Raw genomic sequence first — 22,823 nt, 5'->3', positions numbered from 1 at the left:
TACCTTTTACCTACTTCTTCAGCACTTCGCTCTGAGTCCGTCAACTCCAGGTAGATAAGGCTGCCGGCAACATAATCAGGCCATGCATCATTCCACTCAAGATCCTCGGGCCGTCCCAGATGCTGACGGCCAGATACAGTGGCCCATTTTCTTCATCCCCCGGGATGACCAAGATCAGCATTACTTTACGAATCTAGGAGACCCTGTCCCCTGCCAGTCTGCTGGCGCAGACATTTGCGGAAGCGTCGCAGAATTTTCCTTTCTTGACCTCCGAATCTGGTCCTTCTACAGCAACGCAGCCAACCTTGCCCAAGACAACCCCAGGAAGGAGGGGGCGACCTCACCGCTACTGAGCTCGATGGGATGATGAGGATGTGGCTCAGGGATATCGACAACCCAGAGACAGCTGCAAACGTTGCGCTCACTGCCTACACCATTATGGCAAAGCGGTGGATCAAGTCATGCGAGACAAAATACCGTCGACAGCTCCCGCTATGATGGCCCCTGGTGCCTCGACCAGTTGCAACAGCCCAAGCCGCCGCATCCCGCCTTTCTATACGTCCCTCTCCCGCCTCCCGCTTACCTCGTAGAGGAGCCGAGCCTATTCCTTCTTGCTGCTACCTTCGCGAGCATTCCTTGTCGCTATCTATCCCCCTCAATAGCGCCCGCGGATTCAGAATTCCGCGGCCTCAATTCTGGACCAGTAAAGGCCACGCTCTCGCCGCTCATGTGTTTGCCCTCGGTATGCCAGCGATGTTCGTCACGTTTAGCCCGGCAGATCCGTCTTCACTGGGATAGCCTCGCCCGAAATATGCCTCGGTTTGAGAAATGGAAGGCTGGCCCGGAGCCTGTGAGGATGCGAATCTCACGCCACAATTTCAGGGAGAGCCCGCATATTGCCGCCTATCATTCCTGGAGGCGCTATACGCTGTTCCGCGACCACGTACTGGTTCCCAAGTACGCCATTAGCAGAAGGCCGGCGTGTCTGCGGCTGGGAGCTTGGGTGAGAATCTGCCACAGTTTCCAGCGAAAGACCACAATTCCTTGTTAAAAAGAGGGAAATAGCATTTGTGCCTGGACTCCACCGCCTATGGGTCTAGAATGCGCCAATGGCCAATGACTTGATACCCCTTCATTGATACCCCTTAGATTGCATGAGCGCGCAGTTGAGGTGTCGTCCAGGCTGGCACTGGAGACACAGGATGATTAGCATTAGCATGACTATCATTTCTTAGCCAAGCTTGTGCTCTGTTCCGGGTGATACATTATACAGCTGGGCAGCTTGCATGCCAGATTGTCACAGGAACCAAACCTAGGCTACGACCAAATACAAAACCCATATTCCATAACCGAGTATATCAACTACACGGAAATCGCGGGCTGGAATGACAGCGCCAAGGTCCAATGGCATGCAAGAAAGGTGGAACAGCGAGATGAGGGACGGCATTACAGTTCAGCTCAACCAGCCTGGCAAAGATGACTGAAAGGGTTGGCTGAAGACCGCCAACCAGTTGGCTACAAACACCGAGAACAAAGAAGGCCCAAGCAGAGGCCCGCAACAACGGCTCTTTTTACGGTGGAAACAAGAAGCAGAACAACGTCGGCGGTAACCACAACAATAAGAACAACGACGCGGGAGACCCGATGGACCTCGACGCCGCGACCAAGTACAAAACCCCGAGTACCACATCGATTTCAGGAGAAGAGACGATGGTTTCAAAAACCAGGGAGGCCACCAGGCCTTGAAGGCATTGAGAGATAACGCGGCCGTAGTGAGGGCTCGCCTCATCAGACAGGGGAACGGGTGCTGGATGGGTTTGGACTCGAGGAGTCCTGCGAATTCAAACAACATCTACATACTCTGGTACACAGGCTTTGCATTTAGCCGACTGCGCGAGACGCGGGTCAACGCGCCGAATAAAATTCACAACGAAAAGAAGACGAAGCGCGTCAAGCCGGCGAACGAGATGATGAGCAAAGGCCTAGCCAAGGCCTACCCTACCAACACCGGCGGCCTGCGTGGCTCTAACTGCCAATGTCTTCAACATCACCGCCGCAGCCGCATTGACATGATATGTGCCTAGTCTCCGCGCAAAGCCGCGCGCGGAGGCCGAAAGGCCATTGGAATACGAAGGAGGGACTGATTGGCAGGATCTTATCATCAGTGCGATAGACGCGACCGGAGCTATACGCTCGCAATCCGACAATTCAATCAGTTTACCCTTTTACCTTATTTTCAATGGGCGTGAAGTAGCTGGTTACCGCCGAAGTTTCCCTCAGGATAGCAGTGTACTCAACATACATAGGGTAGTGTAGTGTATCTAAGCCCATGTATGTAGGCGTTCTGCAGTTGCAGTAACAAAGTACGGATACATTTGACACCATCTAAACACATTTATTCCATGACCATCATGCAGCCACTTTTCCTTTTGCGATGCACCGGTTCAGGGGTTTTTGTTTACTTAAAGTGCCCCCTTTTGCTTAGATTATACACATACAGTAACTATACTGTCTGAAGACTGTACCCGTGTACGGAGTACAATGCGTCCTTCTTTCGCCTGATGAAGCTCCAAGTTCCAACACATGTTCTGTCACCAAAGGGGCTTGACAGTCCTTGACGGTCTCCCTTTAATGACACATACGTATCTGTTTGTGAAGTATAGTTACGTACGAACGGATCAGTGCCACACACTCATGCCCCTAGTACACTTTGATCCTCAATCTTCAATATCAGACACAACACGCAAGCTAATTAACCCGACCACAACTGTGAGACGACACAAGCACACGCAAAGAACAATTCCCAGAAAATCTTTCTTCTGATTCCCTCCCTCCATAGCTCATGCTCAATCATCTTATGTGCCGGTGTCCTCTCTCTTAGTAAACAGTCGGCCCCACCCAAGAGCCTTGCCTTAGCCTCAAGCTCCTCGCCACTCACTGTTTACAGAGCTATCACAGGTTGGACTCCGACTCCCCAGATAAATACCACGGATGCTTCGATCCCTCTGTCGCATCTACCTCGTAATAAAGCAACCTAATGCCCATCACCACTTCATCTCCATGTCTTTCTCCGTCCAGGTCAATAAGCATTATGTATGCGCCTCACCCAGACCCAGACTCTTCTCCCTCAACCTCCATAGTAAGTATGGCCCACTCGGCGCCTTGATGTGTGATGTCCTCTCCCACCGATTATGCTCAAGATTCTGCGTGAAAAACCACACCCCCATCGCCAATCGTGAAAAAAAGCAGTTTGTTTTCCGTTTCATAGCACCATACCTCCCACAACTCCCGCGGCCCAGAAAACAAGCAGGCTACGAGTCCAATGCCGCCACCGATAAATCAATAAAAAGCGCAAAAGCAATCCCAAGCCCAGCAAGCTATGACTAATGGTACAAACACATCGACTTCATATCAGCATGGTAGGCAGAACAGCTACTGAGCCGCCGGCTGGGCCTCGCGCTGGCGGAACCCCTGATTCCCGCCACGCCCGCCGCGGTGATAGCCACGGCCCCGTCCTCCACGGCCACGGCCGCGTCCACCACGATAACCGCGGTAGCCCCCATCGACGCTACCCTGACCAAAAGTTTCGATATTCTTGCGCTGTTCCTCACCGCGCCACTCGCGACCACCCGGTTTCTGGCCGGCATTCTCCCTGTCCTTCATCTCGCTCGAGATGTTGTCAAAGAACGACTTGGACTTGTTGTAGGCTGGTTCGACCGAGACGGCTATGTCGGCCGCGACTTCGGGCTTAGTGCCATCTCCATTGGGCACATCGGTGAGTGGCGATCCAGCAATGGCCTCCTTCACGACTTCTTGTTTGTTAAACTTGGCGTTGGCTGACGCAAAGTCAAAATCAGCATCTGGAACCTCGACCTTGCCAGGGCGGGGCCCGCGACCTCGGCCGCCCCGGTTGTTCTGTCCCGTACGTGCCGCATGATGCACTCTCATCTCGTCAACTTTCTTAGTCAGATTATCGACCGCATTTCCATCCGACTGCTGGAGGGCGGCAGAGTTGTCGAGCTTCGCCATAGCTACCGCCACAGCCTCCTTGGCAGCCTGCGTGGCGTCCCGTAGTGCCGCTGCAGCGGCGGCCGCGCTATTCTGCTCCGAAGCTGGCTTCGGTGTGGTCCGAGATTGCTGGGCCTTGGTAGTAAGAGCCGCCGGCAGAGGAACGGCAGGGAGGATCTGGGATGGGCGGTTGCTCTTCGGCCCCGTTGGAATGGCCTTGGCAGAGTCACGAGTCGCAGCAGCGCCGGAAACATTGTTGGCAAGAGAGGCAGCTGTGGCTTTCACTTCCTCTACTGTTGGCTTCGACTCGATTGGCGGCGGAGGTGCCGAAGCAGCCGGAGCAGCAGGAGCCGCCTGAGTCGCCCCTGCCGGCTGTTTTGATGGCTGGCTTAGGGCCTTGGGCTCGGTCGGAATCTTTTCATTTTGCTGAGCCGGGGTTGCAGATTTCCGGTCGGCTGAGGGTCCAATCGGAGCTGGCTTCTGTGTTGGTGCCGCCTGGGTGCTCGGGGTCTGGTTCGCTGATTGACGACCTTGTCCGGGGGCGCCAGGAGCAGCAGCAGGACCAGGAGCGCCAGGAGCGCCAGGAGCGCCAGGGGCACCCGGGAGACCACCAGGCCCCGGCGGGAAACCATACAGGTTCCACGGACCTGGACCCATGGGTGGGAAATCCTGTCCGGGAGGAAACCAGCCAGGAGGCGGATATGGCATGCCACCGAATGGACCAGGAGCCGGGCCTCCTGCACGGCCCCAGCTTGGCATGTGGGGAGGGAAGTAACCACCAAAACCTGGCGCACCAGGTGGCGGGCCTTGCTGGTTTACCGCACCTTGGGGTCCTGGGTGGCCGACGGGACCTTGGGGACCTTGCGGTCCGGAAGGACGCGGCGGACCCTGTGGGCTAGGGGCGACATTCGTCGGGCGGGGGCGGGCCTTGAGTGATGGTCAGCAACTTCTCCATCCAAGGACAAGACGTCTGAATTCCAGTAGGTTGTGGCCATGATCAGAAGGAAGGCAACGGAAATCTCAACATTGTTTGTTTGCGCATTTCAGATCGACAATAGTTTTACATCCGAAATAGTTCATCATGAAAGGCCTGGTGGAATGACTGGAGACAGTGGGTAGACTTACACCAACAATTGCAGGGTCATTCGGCATCGCAGGAGGTTTGGTCTCCTTGACCGTAGGTCCCTCCTCGATCCTTAAATCCTTGACATCTGTGCCGCGGAAAACGATGTACTCGTAGAGGTCAACGGAGGGCGGGACCTCCTCATCGGGATTACCTTTCCGACCCTCTGTGCCGTATGATCTGACATTTTCCAGGGAGACGGTCGAGTCATCCGAGTTGATACTGTGGAGAGTCCCAACGTAGCTGCACAAGAGGGGTTGTCAGCAGAGCTAGCTTGCCAGCGGGCCGGGTCATGACGCACCGGATGTCGCTCCGCGATATGAGCGATATTCTAGAACTGCAGGGCAAAAACGGTCAGCGCTTGATGGGAATATGAGCCAATCTGGCGATAGGCGAGCCAACGAACCCTAGGAACTCGGACATAGTGACGCGCGGAGGATGGAGCTTAGATCGAGAGCTAGGAGCTGCGTTCGGCGAAGCGGAGGAGGGGAATCAAAAACGAAGAGGAGGGGTTGAAAGAAAAGAAAAGCCCAGTCGTTGCTCGGTGAAAATTGGAAATTTGAGAATGGTTAGGAAACGGGCCAGACAGGCGCGCTGCGCAACATGGTTTGGATCGTGGTTGTTGTGATGGTTTGCTGTTGGAAGTTGGAAAAGGAAGGCAGAGAGTAAGAAAGTGCATGACCTATGAAAATTCAGCAAGCTCAGCCTCCCACTTTTCCACAAGGTGCCAAGCTCCGGTCTGTGCGGCGGTGCGCTCAGCCTCCGATCTCTCGCATCGCCACTTGTGGCAGACTAAGGCTAGAACCCTAACCCTACCTGACACATCTGTTTGTATTCCGATTGAGGAAGGCACATCTTTCCCCCTTCCACACCACCCACAAAAGCTGGAACAACAATAGAGCAAGACTTAACATGCCTCAATTCCTGACCGGACATTGTGATGCTGTTTATTCCAACAAATCAGCTACAATGTTACACAAGGCCCAAAATGAATTTCAAACCAATATCACCAGCGCCGTCATATGTCAAAAGATCCCAAACTCCAGCCTACATCTGCTCATGCATCTCATGCCGAGAGAACAGTAAGAGAAACAGACAACTACAGTATTAACCATACAGATGTTTTCACATACGCCTGTAATCCGAAAGAAACGGCTGGGTACTCTGTCCACTATACCCCGAATACCCCGAGTAGGCACTATTCAGACTATTATAACTCGGTCGGTTCTGCGGCTGGTATGCCGCCCACTGGGCATAGCTATTGACCTGTTGTTGTCCCCGCCCTTGCCCAGAAGCAGCATACCCATACGGCGGCGGAGGCGACGGAGCACCGCCAGAAAAGTACATCGGCGGGGGCGACCCGGACGATGCACTGAGAGGATAATGCATATCGGGGGTAGAGACCGGGGTGACGGTCACTCGGGGTGCTGCTCCCCGGCAACCCTCCAGGCCGCCATACAGCTTATTCTCATCCGGCTGCTTGAGCCGGCGGGTGCTGGTGCCCGTGTAGCCCGGTTTGTCCACGCTGCCTGGATCTTTCTCGCCCCAGAACATGCATCCCGAGTCGGCCCAGTCGTCGACAACGTCGGCAATGGTTTGGATGTGGCCGTACGATGCGGGCAGGTACCCGCGGGGCCGTTGCAGGGAAAGAGACAGTCCGAAAATGGCTGTGACCAGAGAGATGCCTGCAAAGTAGAAGATTTGTGGTGGATGCATGTTCACGCCGATCTGGAACTGCAGGTTGATGGCGAGACCGAATATCCAGTGCACAATCGCCTTGAGGGCAAACAGGACTATGGTCTGCCAGGATGTGAAGGCGGCGAGGATCGAGTTGTAGTGTCCGTTTGTGCCCCTGGGCCCGATGAGTTCCCGGAAAACCTTTTCGTCTCGCGACAGGTTTACGAGCAGCTCCGCGCAGTGCAGAGACAGGGTGACGATGGATTGAATGGCGGTAATCATGAAGACACCTCCAACGGTACCAGCCGCGCCTTTGGCACTCCAGTTGAGGTTGATCACCGAGGTGCCATCCGTGCATTGCCCAGTAGAACAGTTGGAGTCTGTTTTGCCAGTGAAAACTGGGAGCAGAGACCACGACCTCCCAAAAACGCTGTTTCGATGTCCCTTCAAGAGGTAACCGTATGCAGCGCCTCCCCAGGAGCCGCTCAGCAGCGGCAGAAGCCACAGCAGACTGAGGATCCATTTCACATGAGAATGGGCGGTGATCATGGGTCTCTGTCGCCTCCTTGGTCTGCAACTCCTAGCATCTTTCATAGCCAGATGAGCGCTCATCATGCATCTCCCAATGCGCGGCTCGACCCGTTGTCCGTCGTGCTCATCAACGGTACATGCACGGGCGACGTCAAGGGGATTGGAACTCCAGGTGGGTATGTCGGTCTGCAGTAACGTCCAGCTGGTGATGACCGCCTGCAGCAGGAATCCGATGCCGAATGTAATCAGGGCAACTGTGTTTGCGTGCACGGCCTGTGTATCTGAATGATCGTAGTCTTTGCCCAACAGCCGGGCAAGCTCTGGGTTTAGGCTTAGGAAGATGAGCGATGTTGATCCGTAAGCGAGAATAATCCCGATGAGATAGATGGCGTTTGGGACCGCACTATTGGGCCGGCTGTGCCTCGAGGCCGTGAGGAGACGTAGGTTCGAGTTGAAGTCGAGCTTGCCTTCTCTTTGCAGCGACCACCGGAGAGAACAAGCGTGGATGTAACCCATGCTGTCGTTGAGCAGAGTGACTATGCAGATTGGTATCAGAGCGCCGCGCAGAGAGCACCAGCAAGGTCAAATACACTTACCAAAGATATTGAGGACCAAAGGAAGGATCTCTCGGTTCGTGTTCGACATGACGATGTTGGCGGGTTCTCCATTGTGAATCTCCATATACATGCAGATGGCACCGGCAATGAGAGCTCCAATACCAACAAGCCAACTCATAGTCAGGCCAAACACGCACCACCTTCGCGTGAAGACGCTGTCATCGTATTTTTGTTTCTCCATCATAGGTGTCGGATACTCCCCTTTCCCTCCCGTTCACACACTCGCAGACAGACGGAGGAAACGGTACGGCAACGGGAGAAGACATTTGAGAGAAAAAGACGCAAATATTGGCTCCATGTTGTGGAAGAGAGGGCGCCCGCACTAACGGAGCCTTGCCATCATGAAAGAACGTCTTTGGAGGCGACGCAGGGGTACCGTTCAGCCCCAAGGAACACAATGCACCATCCACGGCGCATCACGAAGCCACATGGAACTAGCGAGCGCCACAGCTTCTGAATGGATGCCCTGGGCCATTTGACGCCAGCCAGCTGGATTGTACTGGAAGCGTGTCGAGCGGTGGGTTCACATCGCCGAATCTTCTCTTGGGTGCATGTTAGGTAAGCTTCTATGCATTTATGTTGTAAAACGTCAACTGCATTATCTAAATATACGCACGGCGTCTCTGGAAAGCAGGCGTTCAAGCCAGGCTTGCTGCTCCTGGGACATTCGGAGAAAACTCAGGGACCAAAACTTCATCCGTACTTGGCTCGAACAGCTCGCGGTACTCCTCGAAGGTCACGGCACTCCTCGAAGGTCATCGCTTGCGAGGCACTATCCGTACGACGTGCAAGCTGCTCGGGCATCGTTCCCCGGTGAGCATAGAAGAGCGTAGAGATGCCGCGGGAGGACCTGCACGCGGTGATGCAGCCCAGAGGGGCGGCCGTAAATACTGCGAAGGATGGACTTGTGAACTTTCACTCGTGCTCCGTGCTGCCGACTCGACGGGCCATGCAAGGGTGTAACCTCTTATTTCTCGATGAGTCTCTTCTCGATATGGAAGTTTAGTCCTGGGGGAACTGAGACAACGGGAAAGAGAATCCACATACCAATGACCGAGGGTCCGGTCGCAGGTTGCGCGTGCTCTGTGGTCAACTGGTCACCAACTTCACAGAATCACCGCAACAAACCGGACAAACCGTGCAGCAGGTATTTGGGGGTTGCCCATCCGCGCACACGTCGACAACGCAAGAAACTAGCCTTGCTCCGTCCGTTAGGGGGAAGGCTGGCAGGGTCAAGACATATATAAGACCTCGATTCCAATTGCGGAGGGTTTGGGTAGTGTAGCAACTCCATCGTGGAGAACGGGTTGAGAAAGCCCAAAGGCGAACTTGATCAGGCCATCGCTGATACCGGGGAACGCTAAATCAAACACCAAATCTCGCCATTCTAAAAGTAACGCATTTTGGTTTTTATATACAATTTCACAGCAAAATGCCGGTTTCAAGTTGACAATGCAGAGGTGCAGACTGGTTCATTGTGTTGACGCATAGTTGGGAGTTGGATTCTCCAGTGTAGAGACAAACTTAGAAGGGAGACGGCCCAACTATAGCCCCAAGCCGGCCGGTAATATTACACTGAAATTACGCAACAATACGCTATATTAAGTTTTACCGCCACGGCGCCACACCCCGAATTGCCCCACCACATCCATTCATCACCGGCAATGACTGCATCGGCGAGTCGCCTTTGATGAAGCTAAAGTCCTATCCGTCCATTCCCAGTTATCGAATGTGGCCTTCCTGAAAGTGCTATCCGCTCTTACTCCCTACTTACATTGATCGATGGGCTTTAGAGAATAACGTCTTGAGACTTTCGCACGGGCTGACTGCCCCTCCACCACCCCGTTCTTCCCGAAACGAACCTCATCTTTGGCGCATTATCCGTACCCTCGTACAAACATCATGGCTAGCCGACAACTCCGCAAACTTCGAAAACAGCAAGAGCTTCTCAACCTTCAGAATGAGGCTGCTGAGAAGAGCGATGGGTCTGATGATGAGCCCATCGTCGCCAAGCCCCGCCCTAACCTGTTCTCGGGATTCGCTGCCCTCGGAGAAGTAGACGATGGCGGGGATGACGATGATGAGGATCAGAAGAGCGAGGACGATGAGCCTGCCCAACAACCAGTTAGCACAGGGGAAGGTCCCGCAAAGAAGAGCAAAAAGGCAAAGAAAAAAAAGAAGAAGAAAGCGAAGCAAACTGAATCCCCGGCGCCAGTGAAGGACGAACGCGAGTCGCTCGATGACATCGACCGGGTTCTCGAAGAACTCAAGATAACGGCACAGCCGTCGGACGGTTCTGGCGCCGCTACTTCTGCAGCAGATGAGCCGGCCAGGGGGGTAAACGAGCTTCTGCGCATCAATTTCCAGCATCTCAAGGCCATGAATGAAATGCGCCGGCTCTTTGGCAAGGCGATGGACGCGGCTCATGTCGAAGAGCGGACGCAGGACAACCGCCAGCGGACTCTACCTCAGAACCTCGATCTTGAGACCTTTCTCAGCGCGCGGGCGGCCAATCCCAGCCAAGACCCCCAGCGAAACACGGGCATGTTTGACACTATCCTGCGCAGCAACCCCTTCATCGACGGCAAGAAGACGTGGCCTAGGGGCTCAGCTCAAGGTCTCAAGATGATCCGCGTCACACAAGGCGCTCAAGAGGAAGTGGAATTTGCATTTACCCACGACAAGGACTACGATGCCTTGGAGGGCAGCTTCTTTGGTCTAGTCCAGATGTACGACCCCATGCAGATTGTTTACTTCTTGCATCGCTACCCCTACCACATCTCTTCGCTCATCCAAGTGAGCAAGGTTGCCCGGCAGGATCAGAACTCTGCCCTGGCAGCGGACCTCATCGAGCGGGCTCTATTCACCTTTGGGAGGGCTACACTGAGCGAGTTCCGCAAGAAATTGGAGAGCGGCACGGCAAGGATGGACTTTGCCCGGCCCGAGAACCGGCAGTTCTACCTCGCCGGCTGGAACCTCATCCAGAAACTGATCATGAAGGGCACCTACCGCACCGCGCTGGAATGGGCCAAGCTCTTCCTCAGCATCAACCACGACGACCCGTACGGCATGATGCACTGGATCCATGTCCTCGCCATCCGCGCCCGCGAGGCGCAATGGTTCATCGACTTTTGCAACTCCAGCCTCTTCGCCCCCTCTTCCACCCGCCACATCTACAGCCTCCAAACCCTCCCGCTCGCCCACCTCCAACTCAAAGACACCACAACCGCCAAATCCATCCTCACCAAAAACATGGAGACCCTCCCATTCCTGTACTGCGCCCTCTTCAGCGCGCTCAACCTCGACACACCCCCTTCAGTATGGGGCATCCAGCCGCGCAACGCAGACGAGGAGCTGCACGTGCAGCTGTACCTGCACATGGCCAAGGACCTGTGGAACACGCCGCAGGGCATATCGCTGCTCAAAGAGTCCGCCGCAGCCGCCGCCCGCGTAGCCGACCCCACGACGACACAGACCCCGCCCGTCACGCTCGCCGTCGCCCGCTTTGTCTACCTCGACAACACCCCGGCTTTAATGGCCGCCGTGCCCCGCAACATGCTCCACGTGTCGCCCAACTTTGACTTTGACCCCCTCCCCCCGCCGCGCGAGGCCAATGTCTTTTCCTCGCAGGTTCAGAAGCTCCCTTGGAACTCGACTGAGTTAGACAGTCGTAGGGATTCTGTGTCTGCTGCTAGGGCGCAGCTTTTTTTTGACCCACGGGTTGAAAACCAGGGCCAGGGCCGTGCGGAAGGTGATGCCGCCGGGCTACGCGCCGCCGCGATGAGGCTGATGGAGCAGATTGCCCGCCAAAGGAGGCTATTAGATCAGCACAACGAGGACCAGGGGGTTACGGATGCAAATGCGGAGACTGTGAGGGCGAGAGCAGAGCTGGATGAGCTGCTGCGTGCGCTCGTTGCGCAAGAGCCCGGGCTAGGGCAGGAGCCTGAGGAAAATATTGGTGTGCGTGAGCCGGAACCTCAACCTCAACCTCAAGGGACTGGTAGGCCGCCTTCTGAGCCGGGGCTGTTCAATTTCTTATTCAATGTCATGCGGACGGCTACTGGGAATCCCCCAGAGGGAGAGGGAGATGATGATGATGATGATGAAGGGGATCCGGACGGCCTGCGAGTGCCTGGCGCGTGGGGGGATGATGAGGAGGATGACTACTGGGGTCAGGATGATTTTGAAGGAGGGGTGGATGATTTTGGGGATGGGGATGGGGATGAGGAGGCATGGCACACTGATAATGATGGTCATGGTCCGAGGACGCCGCAGGGGCGGTAGCAACGTCCCATAGAGGCCTTCGTGTTGGGTGTTTATGAGTGGACGCTTTTAAGGCCCTTTCGATGGGCAAGGCCGGCAGGCGTTGAGCGGGGAAAAGCAGTGTTGGACTCTATGAAAGACTAGCTATTAGGGATGGCAAAATATCACGAAATATTGCAATGTCTATGTCTGCTATATCAGGGTTGGGCGAGCCCTTCGCAGCTGGCAGTTGACCGAATGCGGAAGCTTCTGGAGCACAGCCCCAGGACGCTGTTGGGTCCAGTGTGGTCACTGGTCAGCGGAACATCTTTGTCCGGCGAAGCTCGGCATTCGATTCAGCTGGGCTGTCTTGAAAGGACAGCTGGCATTGTGGTGCTTGATCGGTGAGCATGTTTCATAGGTAGGTATCTCAAGGGTATGTATCCAGGACGAGACTGTTTCACTTGCAGAGTTGATCCACTCCCAGATCTCGAAGATCTCCATGCAGCCAGGCAGATCATGCGAGATCTCGCGATTGCGCCAACCCGAGGTTCCGAGGGGTGGTCTTGGTTTTCAGAGAGAAATCAGGATACTGTAAAGAGAGGCGGTTCAGGATGCGTGTAGAACAGTAGAAGACATTAATAATCCGCCTTGTTCCGCGCCTCAATCTGTCCATTGACTCCATTAGCCATTAGTCCGCACTTTCCGCTCAACGCGTAAGTGTCGCAGCAAAAGTGTCGCAATCGCAGTCGCAATCGCAACTGCAATCTGGCTGTATAAAGCCCCCGCCCCCTGCCCCACCGGCGTATGGCCTGCCGACAACTTTGACCCTACCTTACCTTTGATCAGGTCAATAATCCAGCATCTCACAAACACCCAGTCACCGCAAAGGCTAGAATACGCCTCACTGTGCATTTGACAAGCTCAGGAGCCTGCCGGCCGAACCCGCGCTTTGTCTAGCAGCTCCGCAGAGGTCTAACTGGACACCCGACCTCATCATCCCTTCCTCCCTTCTCCCAAACGGATCACACAAAACACACAACAAGCAATGGCCGACGTCACCACCGCCCCGGCACCCGCCGCCGCCGCCACTGCTCCAGGCTCCAGCAGCGGCGAGCACAAGTACGTTTTCAACGTGAGCATGTCGTGCGGGGGCTGCTCGGGCGCCGTCGAGCGGGTCCTGAAGAAGCTGGAGGGTGTGTTGCCTTATTCTTACTGTACCCTCTCCTCCTATATTGAGATTCTATGCTAACTGCAGAGGGGAAATAAACAGGCGTCAAGAGCTACGAGGTCTCGCTTGAGAAACAGACGGCCGAGGTCATTGCCGACGACTCGCTTCCTTACGACAAGGTGCTCCGGACTATTGCTAAGACGGGGAAGAAGGTTAATACGGGCGAGGCGGATGGGGTTAAGCAGAGTGTTGAGGTTAAGGCTGAGTGATGGACCTGCTGTGCTGGGTGAGGTAGGGTAGGCATGGTTGCGGTGTGGTACAGTACTAAGTACTGGGATGTGTTGAAAGGGGTTGGTGTTTGGCATGTTGCTGCCCCTGTGTATGGGGGCTTTGGGTTGGCCTCTCTCTCCGTGTGTAAGAGAAGGCTTTGCGATGTAGGTACCGGTACTGTACTTGGCCGGTTGGTTGGCGGACGGGCAAGGTTCTCCTATTTATGTGGATAGATTTCTTTGGCTTGATTGTTTGTTTGTTTTGCTGCTGATGCAAACTTGTTTCTTTTCTCAGGGGTTGCGTCTGCGAGTATGAGTGCGTGAAGTTTGAAGGTGTTAAGTCAGGATTCGAAGTCTGGCTTTGGCACAGGATGTCACCCAAGGACATATCTATATTGGAGTCCACTTGTTGAGGGGACATCACGGCTGGCTAAAGGAACTTCAAAATTGTACAGAGGTAACGTGTGTCTTGAACTCCTGGCTGAGAGCCTGAGACGTGCGGGCAGCAGAATCCATAGCACCTTAAGGGTGAGGATGATGGCCTGATTACCCTCAGGGCTAAAGGGAGCCGGTGGTCAACCTGGCATCATCCAGCAAATGCCGTCTGCACGTCTTCCCGCACATGTGTCTTGTATGAGCAGGTATACACCAGTGAAAGGCGTCGGTGATATTAAACATTATTTGTCTCTGTACCTTATAGCCCGAATGTCAGTTGTTTTCATTTCGTCATGGTCATTCCAGGTTATGTGAGATTTACGGCCTGCCTACACCATGTTTCGCGTCTACGTACTTACCTAAATTGAGGAAGGAAGTCACGATCTTCATCTTGTATGTCAATGCATGCTCGCAGTTCCCGGGGCTTGGTTGCCTTATCTGCGGAACGGCGGCAAGGATGGTAGCAGGTAAGGATGGCTCGCTGGCTGAAGGTACGTCGACGGCGGAAAGTTTGTAATAATACAGTGGAGCTGGCGGTGGAAGGAAGGACTGTAGGGCTGTGTTGTACGCCATCGCGTAGAGGTGCGGTAAGTAAGCCGCAAAACCGCCCCAGTGCCCGGTATTGATGTTATTTTGGTTGATGGTGATACTAGGCATCGCGTCCTTTGACGACGACGTACGCCCAGCTTTCATCGCCAGTCTGGCGGGCGGATCTTGTACCTTTGCAGAGCCAGCCCGGGTCTCGGTAACCCATTTCATCAGATCCGGTAATGGCTGGCCGGCACGTTGGCGAGCTGACTGGCCGTTAAATGGCTCTGGGAACGGGTGGCCCGGATCCGGGGCGGCGGCCGGCGATCCTCGCTGCCGTGCGTATTCGCTCTGGCGCTCTTGGAACGTTGAGGGGACGCCGCGAAGCGTACAGTACGGCGAAGAGAGCGTCGGCGTGGATCCGAAGGTCTTCGGCTACTTCCTGACGACTTCAATATCGATTTGAGGGTAGTGGTAGGTTTGGTGGTCGATTCCGTGGAAGATTTGGCCATCGTGTATGTACTTGTACAGTACACTGGCGGGCGTTGACTAAATTTGGGTTCGAAAATCGTAACGTAGATTTCAATGCAAGTGAAGAAAACCACAGAAGACGCGGCTTAGGCCCTACAGTCCCCTCCTCGTTTGTTCGTTAGCGCGGTACATGCGGTAGATCTGGACAAGAAAGTTGAAGAAAAAGGGAAAAATGAGGTCCAGGTCAAAGATTCAAGCAGATTTTGACGGACAACAGCAAATTATAGCAATTAGTAAATGACGGTAAACAAACCGTCCGGAAAGGGATATTTACAAACACCAAGCCCGCCAAGATTGGAAGGGTTAGGGTTATATATAGCCAAACCCTTCTTTCAAAAGTTCCATGCCCCGTCATCGAGCGAGCCTCGAGCGCCTCCGTAGAGAGTTGTCTCGGAGGAGAGCTTAGAAACGACCTTGAGCCCACCACCCCATGGGATGGTTCATCTCAAACCAAGTCTCCCGCGGGGACGGCGAGCGGCGTGCCTTTGCAGCCTTCTCCATTTCCGCTTTCTCCTTTTCCCAATCACGCTTGATGCCAACGAACTTGAACACGTCTGGGGCACCGGGCGGGGGAGCCGTCGGACACGGGTTGCCTCGGGCTGTGGACACGTATTCCCAAGAGACCTTGACCTTTAGATACCCGTTGGCGATGAATTTGAACGATAGCTCGTATTTTCCATCGGTGGTCTTCACCTTGACAGCTTTCCGACTCGCATGTTTCGGAGGGCGGAACGGCCCAAATTGGCAGAGGGTATCCGAATCGAGATACATGTCGCCGTACATGTCGGCCTCGTTGCCGGGCTCCGGTTGGCCCTGGATGGGTTCGCCGTCGCCGTCGAGGCGGTAGAAGTAAACCCACTTGGTCCTCCCAGTGTAGAAGTGGTCAATGTAGTCGCGGCAGAATAATTTGAACTCCTGACGTGCCAGTGGGTCGAGGCGGGTCTTGTTGCGTTGCTCTTTGCCCTTCTTGAGCGATTTGAGCGTGGCGAGAATCTCCTTTTCCATGGCCCGCTCCTCTTTTAGCGCTTGTTCTTTCTCCATTTGAGACTGCAGCTTTTGGTTCAGCAGTTCCCGCTTTCGTTCCTCGCGCATTTCTTTTAGCTAGTAGTAGTAATCGGCGTCGGAGCCGTCGTAGGATCTCTCGGACTCCACGTCGTAGGATCTCTCAGACTCCACGTCGTAGGATCTCTCAGACTCCACGTAGTCGTCCTCATCCAGTTCTTAGATCGCCGTCTTCGAACTGGCAATAGCAATCGGGGTCCTCCCCGTCGCATTCGCAGTCCGCCCCCCCCTTGTCCTCATCCTCGCCCTCGCCCTGGCCCTCAACCTCGTCCTCGTCCTCCCTCCACAGCTGCTCGTCACCATCCCCCGCCTGCGTCTTATCCTCTTCCAGGTCAGAGATATCCTCGTCAAAGTCCCAGGGTTCTACATCCCTGTCCCCGTTATAGCTGAAAGCATAGACTCGATAGTACCAAGACGGGAGTTCACGGCGGTCTCGCTGCGGGCGACGAGGCTTTTCGATGCGCGAAACCTCCTTTGCTCGTAGGGGATCGACCCGCTTCGAAGATCTGTTGCGCATACTGCCGACGTGGGTGATCGATCGGAGCTGCTTCTGGTCGGGCTGTTGGGAGATTTGCTGTCTTGAGCTTTGAGCTCGCGATCCTCAAAACCATCCTGAGCAGGAACTCTAATTGAAATGCTCAGCACAAACGCGCCGGCACGCGTGACGCGCCCGAGACGCGCTAAGTCTCGCACGAGTACGGAGTATTTATGGGGCGCCAAGAAATGGTCCACAGCAATTCCACGGGTTTCGAGATGAACCTCGGCTCATGCACCGCGCGATCTGCATCATCCAAGAGCTTCACCGGTGCCTGCGTGCTGTTGTCGGCATCGTGCTGCGAGGCGTCCACGCTCTGCTCGGCCCAAAGAGCTGCACAAAATGTCGGCCTAGGGGAGTTCAGTGCGTCTGCAGCGTGCTTGCCCGTCATGGGCTCATCATGCTACGTAAACAATGCGTTTACCACGGAGCGGCTGAGCAACGCCTCGAACGTGCTGCATTTTCTCCTGCTGGGCAGCCAACACGAGGATCCTGTTGTTGTGGCCCATGGGATTGAGATGCATGTCTTGGGTGATCTCAACAACAATTTCTGCAGTTGCTGCAGTTCCAAGTTGCTGCAGGCCTTGTGTTCCAATGGCTTCTGATCAGTGAAAACATCTTGACAGAAATGAAGAAGGTGCCAACCTTGGGAGGGAGTACTTTGCTTCCTCCCGCTCCCCCGAATGCACCATCGACGTGGCCGCCATGGAACCGATACAGGAAAACGGAGGTTCGAAGGTCAAAACTCATTCCGTAGGCTCGACAATTGTCTTTGATGCCGCCCCCGAGCCAAGAAGCGTGAAGCGGCCGCGTCCGGGAAGGTCTTGTAACGAGTGTCGGTATGATGCGCTTGCCTGGCCTTCCGGGAACGTTGGCGAGACTGATTGTGCACTAGGAGACGCAAATTGAAGTGTGACCGATCAGTGCCGTGCTCTCAGTGTCAGAGATTTCGAAGAGAATGTATATATGCCGACCAGGAGCGCGGCGCTGGCTCAGATGCTTCTGACGTCGACGTCGCCGAGCGCTCTGTCAAGCGTACAAAACAATCAAAGGGAGCCCATGGCGGCGAACCTGAGCCTCACTTAGCCCGACCCAACAACTCGGAGCACCATCCCAAGGTTCCATCAGGGATGGAAGACATCTCGGCCCGCCTGGACCGTCTCGAGAGGATCGTCTTGGGGATCCATCGACCCACAAGCGACCTCCCGCCGCCCACCCGGAGCTATTCGATAGCAGGAAACCCAGAAGCTCGGAGTGTCGGGAAAAGCAGCATCCAATCGCTTTGTGAGCTTGTAAGATCTGGCTAGCCTTCGGTTGTGACAATCGGACTCTAACAAGCGAAGCAGTGCGACAAGGACAGCGAATTTTTGTCCCTGATGATGAACAGGGTCAGGTTCGTTCAACAGCTTGTCGATCTTAACCATGCATACCGAAGCTTGAAAAAGGAGCATAGAAGAGCTGTGAGACCCATGACAGTATTCGTCGAGTCCACGAAGCCCGTCCAAAAGCGCATGGCCCACATCAGGCCTCCCCGGCCAGAGTGCGATCGGCTGGTAAAGCTGTACTTTACTGTATCAGAGAGCCTACACCGAGTGATTGTAGATATTCCGTCCTTTGAGCAGGAATATGCAGAGTACTGGGATGGCGAGTGCCGCAACGAAGGCTTTCTCCCACGACTGCTCTGCATGCTCTGCATCGCCGCTCGGTTCGGAACAGATTCGCGTGGACTTGGCCACGACCGATCTGCCAGCATTCATATTCCCACAGCTTGCGTCCTCGTGCGAAACTGGCTGGACGAGGTCAGGAGAAAGCAAATGGACGACTTGACATCAATAGAAACCGAGCTCCTCCTTCTCCTCGCGCTAGGAACAATCAAGCCCCAGGAGCAATCCTCATGGGCCCAGCTCGGGTACGTTATCCGGATAGGGATGACAATGTCTCTTGGCTGCGATCCCTCTGAACTGCCAGTCGTGCCTGGGTTTCTTGGAGAATGCCGCCGCCGACTATGGTTTACCATCATGGAAATGGACCTCCACCTGTCCCTGACATGCGGCCTCCCCTGCGCCATCAGGCAAGGGGAATACACATGCAAGCCCCCTAAGGACCTGGACGGCTCCGATCTGCCGCCCACCGCAAGCTCCCTACCAGATTCAGAGCCCCTCGACCAGCCCACAGGAAACCATTCCCAAGCCGCCCCCGCGCATACCCTCCCTGTGCGCATGGAAGCCGCCGCCCTCATCGCCCGCATCCACACCTTCGGTGACTACACTCCCGTCCTGGAAGCGGGCGCAAGGCTTGAAAAGATGCTCGACGGTGTCAATTGCCAATTTCGTCGCCCTCGTCTGGGGGACTACGGACATCAACGCCCTCAAAATGTCTTCAAGGACAAGGACCCGGACCACGTGGTGACCAAGGAATGGCGCGAACGGGGGGTCCAGCTGGAGATGCAACTCCGCCGGTCGCTGCTCGCCCTCTACCGGCCATTTGCGTTAGGCTCAACCAACTGCCCCGAGCAAATCTCCCAGGGCTACCTGATATCCTCCGTGGCCGTGCTCCTGGCGTATCTAGAGCAGAGCGACCGCGAGACAAACCCGGGTCCTGGCTCCGACGAGGCGGGAGATGCGCTTCGACCTTACTACTCGCGCTTCTGGACGATAACGCCACGGGACGTGATAGATTCCGGGCTCGCCGTTTGCTGGCACATCAAGACTACTGCTTCCCCTGAAATGGACAGCCGAGGGGCTCCCTGTACCGCTACCCGCTCTCCACCACGGGGATGGACCGCCGCCAATCATCACCCTCGCCCTCACCCACCCCGCAGCTGCAACAACAACAACAACGGTGGTGAAAGCAGCCGTACCAGTATCAGTACTAGTATCAGTGGTAGCAATCACCCCGACAAGGATGCCGCCTGGCAATATCCCTGGTCAGTCCCAACCCTGGTCCAGACCGTCGAGCTGACCATAGACCGGCTCATCCGGGACGAGGCAGTCAGCTGCGCGGGGGGGTTCTATCTGAAAGAAATCGTGGCGCTGGCGATTGTGCTAGGGTCCGTGTCGGTGTCGGGAGGGGTGCGGCAGCAGCAGCAGCCCACGGAAGAACAAGAACAAGAACGGCTTGATGATGAACGTGAGCATGAGCATGAGTATGAGCAGAGGCTGGCGCGGGCTGAGGCAGGTGTGAGACGGGTGCTGGAGGGTTGTTTGCAAAGTATTAATATTAATAGTAATCGTGGCGGTAGCGGCAGGGCTTTTCATGGCTTGCCCGATTCGTCTCCATCGTCGGAATTGCCTTTGAATGGGCGGGTGGTAAACTCTGGGACGTATAGGTTTGGGAATGATGAGGTGAGTGCTGCTAACCCCCCTTTTCCCCCCTTATCCATGGCTGTTCCATGCGGTATGTAGTAGCTAACCATGGCTCGAGATGACACAGGACAAATTCACCTGGGGCAAGTTTTTCTGGTGGTGGGATTCTCCTGATGTCGAGCCCCGGAGATGGTCTTGGAAAGGTTCGCGATAGACTGTTCGCCATGAGGAAAGGAAGAGGGATTGGGCTGCTGAGGGCAGTGGATGATGGTTGCCAATGGTGGCAGAAGTCCTAGGTTCGGCGTTGCTTGTGCTATGAGGAGGGAGATCTGTATATATGCCACATTGCGGGCGGCATTTCTCGCAGCTTGCAGTTTCTAGGGATAAGGTCATCCTGTCTTTCGATGTCCGGGTTTTGGCCGGGATAGATGACGAGCTGGAGAACATGTTGGCATGTGCACTCACACACGCTGGACATTTATTCATGTTTGATCCACCATCAGCTGTAACGGGTCTTGTTCCTTCTAGATGTACTTTATCCGCAAGATCTTCCAGAGAATACGCACCCAACAACCACCGCCCCCCTTTGAACATACAATTCAGCGCTCCCTCATCTACCTCTATTCTAACCACCCGAACATCAACATCCCCATCCCCACCAATAGACACCCATCACTTCAAATACCGCCTCAACCCCCTCAACCTCTCCTTCGCATCCTCAAGCACCTCATCCGGCTTACACACCGCAAATCTCAGATAATCCTCCACAGTACGCGCACGCTCGTCGGTGTAGAACTCGCTGGGGGGTATGGCCGCGACGCCAAGCTCCTGGATCAAAAACCAGGCCAGCTTAAAATCCCGCGGCCGCTCAGCCACGTGGGGCGGGAAGTGGTATCCCTCCGGGATCTGAACGGCTGACAGGTTGACCATGACAAAATACCCGCCTTCGGGCTGTGAGTAGGGGATGCCGAGCTCGTCCCAGATGGCGTTGAAGCGGGCTAGTTTGGCTTGCATGTCGGATACGCATTGGGACCAGAAATTGTGGGATTCGGCTTGTTCGAAGCCTGTTCGATTCACAGCAATGTTAGTATGTATGTAGATTGTTGAGGGGTGAACGGACGAACGGGAAGGGGGTGGAATGGAAGGGTTAAGGGGAAGGGGTGACGTTACCGATAGCGCAAGCCTCTTGGAGAGGTGACACTGAAGAGTAGCAGATGCGGGTGTGCGCGGCGGAGACGTATTGGATTAGATGAGGTGGGCCCATCAGCCAGCCTGTTTTGTGATATGATCAGTCCAGGCCTAAATCCTAAGATAACTGGGAGTACTTCATAGACATACCGACGCGCCAACCTGTGGCGTAAAAGTTCTTGCCCGCCGACCCGACGGTGAGGGTGATTTGTTCGACCTCGGGGGACAAGGTGGCGATACGGGTGAAGGGGACGTAGTACAGCCGGTCGTAGACCTCGTCAGAGAGGATGATGATCTTGTGCTTGAGGCAGAGATCGGCAATCCTTTGCAGCTCGTCACGGGAGAAGACCTTGCCGACGGGGTTGTCTTGTTCGTGTTAGTGCGTACAAACGTGAAGGAAGGGGGGGTTGGGGGTCAAGCATACGTGGCGTGTTGAGCACGAGCATCTTGGTCCGGGGCGTAATGGCCCGCTCGAGCTCGTCAAAGTCGATGGTCCATTCCCCTGCGGAGAGGGTTTTGACGGCACCGTCCTTTGGCGGGTGCATGGGCACGTAGACAATCTTCCCGCCAGGCATCTCAATGTTGCTGATGTACCTGTTCTGAGTTAGCATCATACTGCTTTTTGATACTCAAGGTGTCCTACTGGTCAAAGAAGGGCTCAAAAATGATGACCTCGTCCCCTGGCTCGATAAATGCCATGAAGGCACTCAACATCCCTGCTGCTGGTCAGCGGCATGACCAGCGGAGCTCGAAGGCCAGGCAAGAACGGACCCTCGTTTGCTCCCGTGGTAATGGTGATCTCGGTGTCCGGGTCGAGCTTCCGGCCCCAGTGGGGCGCGTATGCCTCCGAGATGGCCTTCTTCAAGCGCGGGCGGCCCTTGGTGGGAGAGTACTGATTGCACTCAACCCGGTCCAGGCACTCCTTGGCGGCATTCAGGATGAAATCGGGCGGGTTGTACCCGAAAAACCCTTGGCCCATGTTGATAATGGGCTGCTTGGGCGAGGCGGCGGCAGCCTCATTGATGATGGTCCTTGGCAGGAGGGTATTAGTCATGATGCTTGTGCTGAGTGAGGTCAAGTGGAAACAGCGAGCCTACCACACATCCTGCCGGCTGCCGGCCACGCGGGCAGCAGGCTTCAGTTTTTCACTCATGACGGGTCTCGTCTGATGTAAATATCTAGTGATCGTTGGAGGGAAAGGCACAATGTTCTTGGATCGCCGAAGAAGGGGCGCGAGTGCGGTGAAGGTCGATTTCATGAGATTTATATCGACAGAAAAGGCCAATCAGTGTCTAGGAAAGGAATCTTGTCATAGTTGGTGAAGATCGATGCGGTTCAGCATTGATCCGATTCCAATGGCCACCGGTGCGTGGAAATCCTCGTTGAAGAAGCCGAGTTGAATAATCACGGCGAGGCCGTCATCGGCACGGCTGCAGGACTGAGTCGGGCCTGCCTTCCGCTGCATTGCCGATGGCGCAATCGGCCCAGATACTGTGTAACCTCCACATTCGAGGGTGGGCCGTGCATAGCCGCACTTACATGCATCAATCCGAGTCGGCCCCGATAGTCCAATAACGTAAGGGATGCCTAGATATCGCGAG

The 22,823-nt window shown here is 55.2% G+C and overlaps 9 protein-coding genes across 9 annotated transcripts; 3 read left to right on the top strand and 6 right to left on the bottom strand.

Moving 5' to 3' along the window:
• Positions 1-3,432: 3,432 nt before the first annotated feature.
• Positions 3,433-5,554, bottom strand: N656DRAFT_787465 (uncharacterized protein; the record flags this gene model as incomplete). Its single annotated transcript, XM_064816609.1, has 4 exons — positions 3,433-4,935; positions 5,134-5,374; positions 5,433-5,468; positions 5,538-5,554. The coding sequence occupies 4 exons, from the start codon at positions 5,552-5,554 to the stop codon at positions 3,433-3,435; spliced, it is 1,797 nt and encodes a 598-aa protein (XP_064673445.1).
• A 702-nt stretch (positions 5,555-6,256) lies between these two features.
• N656DRAFT_787464 (uncharacterized protein) lies at positions 6,257-7,984 on the bottom strand (the record flags this gene model as incomplete). Its single annotated transcript, XM_064816608.1, has 2 exons — positions 6,257-7,875; positions 7,936-7,984. 2 exons carry the CDS (start codon positions 7,982-7,984, stop codon positions 6,257-6,259), a joined length of 1,668 nt encoding a protein of 555 aa, XP_064673444.1.
• A 1,617-nt stretch (positions 7,985-9,601) lies between these two features.
• Positions 9,602-12,398, top strand: N656DRAFT_775851 (DUF654-domain-containing protein). Its single transcript, XM_064814516.1, has one exon. It carries the CDS (start codon positions 9,859-9,861, stop codon positions 12,238-12,240), a length of 2,382 nt encoding a protein of 793 aa, XP_064673443.1. The 5' UTR covers positions 9,602-9,858; the 3' UTR covers positions 12,241-12,398.
• Positions 12,399-12,792: 394 nt separating this feature from the next.
• N656DRAFT_404353 (uncharacterized protein) lies at positions 12,793-13,560 on the bottom strand. Its single transcript, XM_064809545.1, has 2 exons — position 13,560; positions 12,793-13,244 (listed from the first exon to the last, which is right to left on the bottom strand). Exon 2 carries the CDS (start codon positions 13,111-13,113, stop codon positions 12,883-12,885), a length of 231 nt encoding a protein of 76 aa, XP_064673442.1. The 5' UTR covers positions 13,114-13,244; position 13,560; the 3' UTR covers positions 12,793-12,882.
• On the top strand, positions 12,866-14,063 carry N656DRAFT_404384 (uncharacterized protein). The gene is made up of 3 exons (XM_064809546.1): positions 12,866-13,003; positions 13,079-13,394; positions 13,472-14,063. Exons 2-3 carry the CDS (start codon positions 13,247-13,249, stop codon positions 13,636-13,638), a joined length of 315 nt encoding a protein of 104 aa, XP_064673441.1. The 5' UTR covers positions 12,866-13,003; positions 13,079-13,246; the 3' UTR covers positions 13,639-14,063.
• A 1,256-nt stretch (positions 14,064-15,319) lies between these two features.
• N656DRAFT_404249 (uncharacterized protein) lies at positions 15,320-16,593 on the bottom strand. Its single transcript, XM_064809544.1, has one exon. It carries the CDS (start codon positions 16,222-16,224, stop codon positions 15,535-15,537), a length of 690 nt encoding a protein of 229 aa, XP_064673440.1. The 5' UTR covers positions 16,225-16,593; the 3' UTR covers positions 15,320-15,534.
• Positions 16,343-16,711, bottom strand: N656DRAFT_795557 (uncharacterized protein; the record flags this gene model as incomplete). Its single annotated transcript, XM_064817428.1, has 1 exon — positions 16,343-16,711. One exon carries the CDS (start codon positions 16,709-16,711, stop codon positions 16,343-16,345), a length of 369 nt encoding a protein of 122 aa, XP_064673439.1.
• A 260-nt stretch (positions 16,712-16,971) lies between these two features.
• N656DRAFT_842672 (uncharacterized protein) lies at positions 16,972-20,589 on the top strand. Its single transcript, XM_064819055.1, has 4 exons — positions 16,972-17,568; positions 17,625-18,021; positions 18,076-20,073; positions 20,162-20,589. Exons 1-4 carry the CDS (start codon positions 17,435-17,437, stop codon positions 20,246-20,248), a joined length of 2,616 nt encoding a protein of 871 aa, XP_064673438.1. The 5' UTR covers positions 16,972-17,434; the 3' UTR covers positions 20,249-20,589.
• On the bottom strand, positions 20,527-22,661 carry N656DRAFT_775848 (PLP-dependent transferase). The gene is made up of 7 exons (XM_064814515.1): positions 22,320-22,661; positions 21,994-22,253; positions 21,866-21,938; positions 21,647-21,816; positions 21,373-21,588; positions 21,205-21,306; positions 20,527-21,098 (listed from the first exon to the last, which is right to left on the bottom strand). The coding sequence occupies exons 1-7, from the start codon at positions 22,373-22,375 to the stop codon at positions 20,707-20,709; spliced, it is 1,269 nt and encodes a 422-aa protein (XP_064673437.1). The 5' UTR covers positions 22,376-22,661; the 3' UTR covers positions 20,527-20,706.
• Between the last annotated feature and the right edge of the window lie 162 nt (positions 22,662-22,823).

Source organism: Canariomyces notabilis, assembly GCF_033297395.1.
Source record: "Canariomyces notabilis strain CBS 508.74 unplaced genomic scaffold N656scaffold_3, whole genome shotgun sequence".
Classification (NCBI taxonomy): Eukaryota; Fungi; Ascomycota; class Sordariomycetes; order Sordariales; family Chaetomiaceae; genus Canariomyces; species Canariomyces notabilis.
This window is presented reverse-complemented; position numbering and strand designations above follow the sequence as displayed.

Excerpts from the sequence above, each read along its gene's own strand:
- N656DRAFT_404249 (XM_064809544.1), bottom strand. The coding sequence starts at position 16,224 with ATGCGCGAGGAACGAAAGCGGGAACTGCTGAACCAAAAGCTGCAGTCT.
- N656DRAFT_404384 (XM_064809546.1), top strand. The coding sequence starts at position 13,247 with ATGGCCGACGTCACCACCGCCCCGGCACCCGCCGCCGCCGCCACTGCT. Across the intron at positions 13,395-13,471 it reads GGTCCTGAAGAAGCTGGAGG|GCGTCAAGAGCTACGAGGTC; the intron begins GTGTGTTGCCTT and ends GGAAATAAACAG.
- N656DRAFT_775851 (XM_064814516.1), top strand. The coding sequence starts at position 9,859 with ATGGCTAGCCGACAACTCCGCAAACTTCGAAAACAGCAAGAGCTTCTC.
- N656DRAFT_842672 (XM_064819055.1), top strand. The coding sequence starts at position 17,435 with ATGGAACCGATACAGGAAAACGGAGGTTCGAAGGTCAAAACTCATTCC. Across the intron at positions 18,022-18,075 it reads TCCAATCGCTTTGTGAGCTT|TGCGACAAGGACAGCGAATT; the intron begins GTAAGATCTGGC and ends CAAGCGAAGCAG. Across the intron at positions 20,074-20,161 it reads ATAGGTTTGGGAATGATGAG|GACAAATTCACCTGGGGCAA; the intron begins GTGAGTGCTGCT and ends GAGATGACACAG.
- N656DRAFT_775848 (XM_064814515.1), bottom strand. The coding sequence starts at position 22,375 with ATGAGTGAAAAACTGAAGCCTGCTGCCCGCGTGGCCGGCAGCCGGCAG. Across the intron at positions 21,939-21,993 it reads TACCACGGGAGCAAACGAGG|GGATGTTGAGTGCCTTCATG; the intron begins GTCCGTTCTTGC and ends GACCAGCAGCAG. Across the intron at positions 21,307-21,372 it reads CGCCACAGGTTGGCGCGTCG|GCTGGCTGATGGGCCCACCT; the intron begins GTATGTCTATGA and ends ATCACAAAACAG.
- N656DRAFT_404353 (XM_064809545.1), bottom strand. The coding sequence starts at position 13,113 with ATGCACAGTGAGGCGTATTCTAGCCTTTGCGGTGACTGGGTGTTTGTG.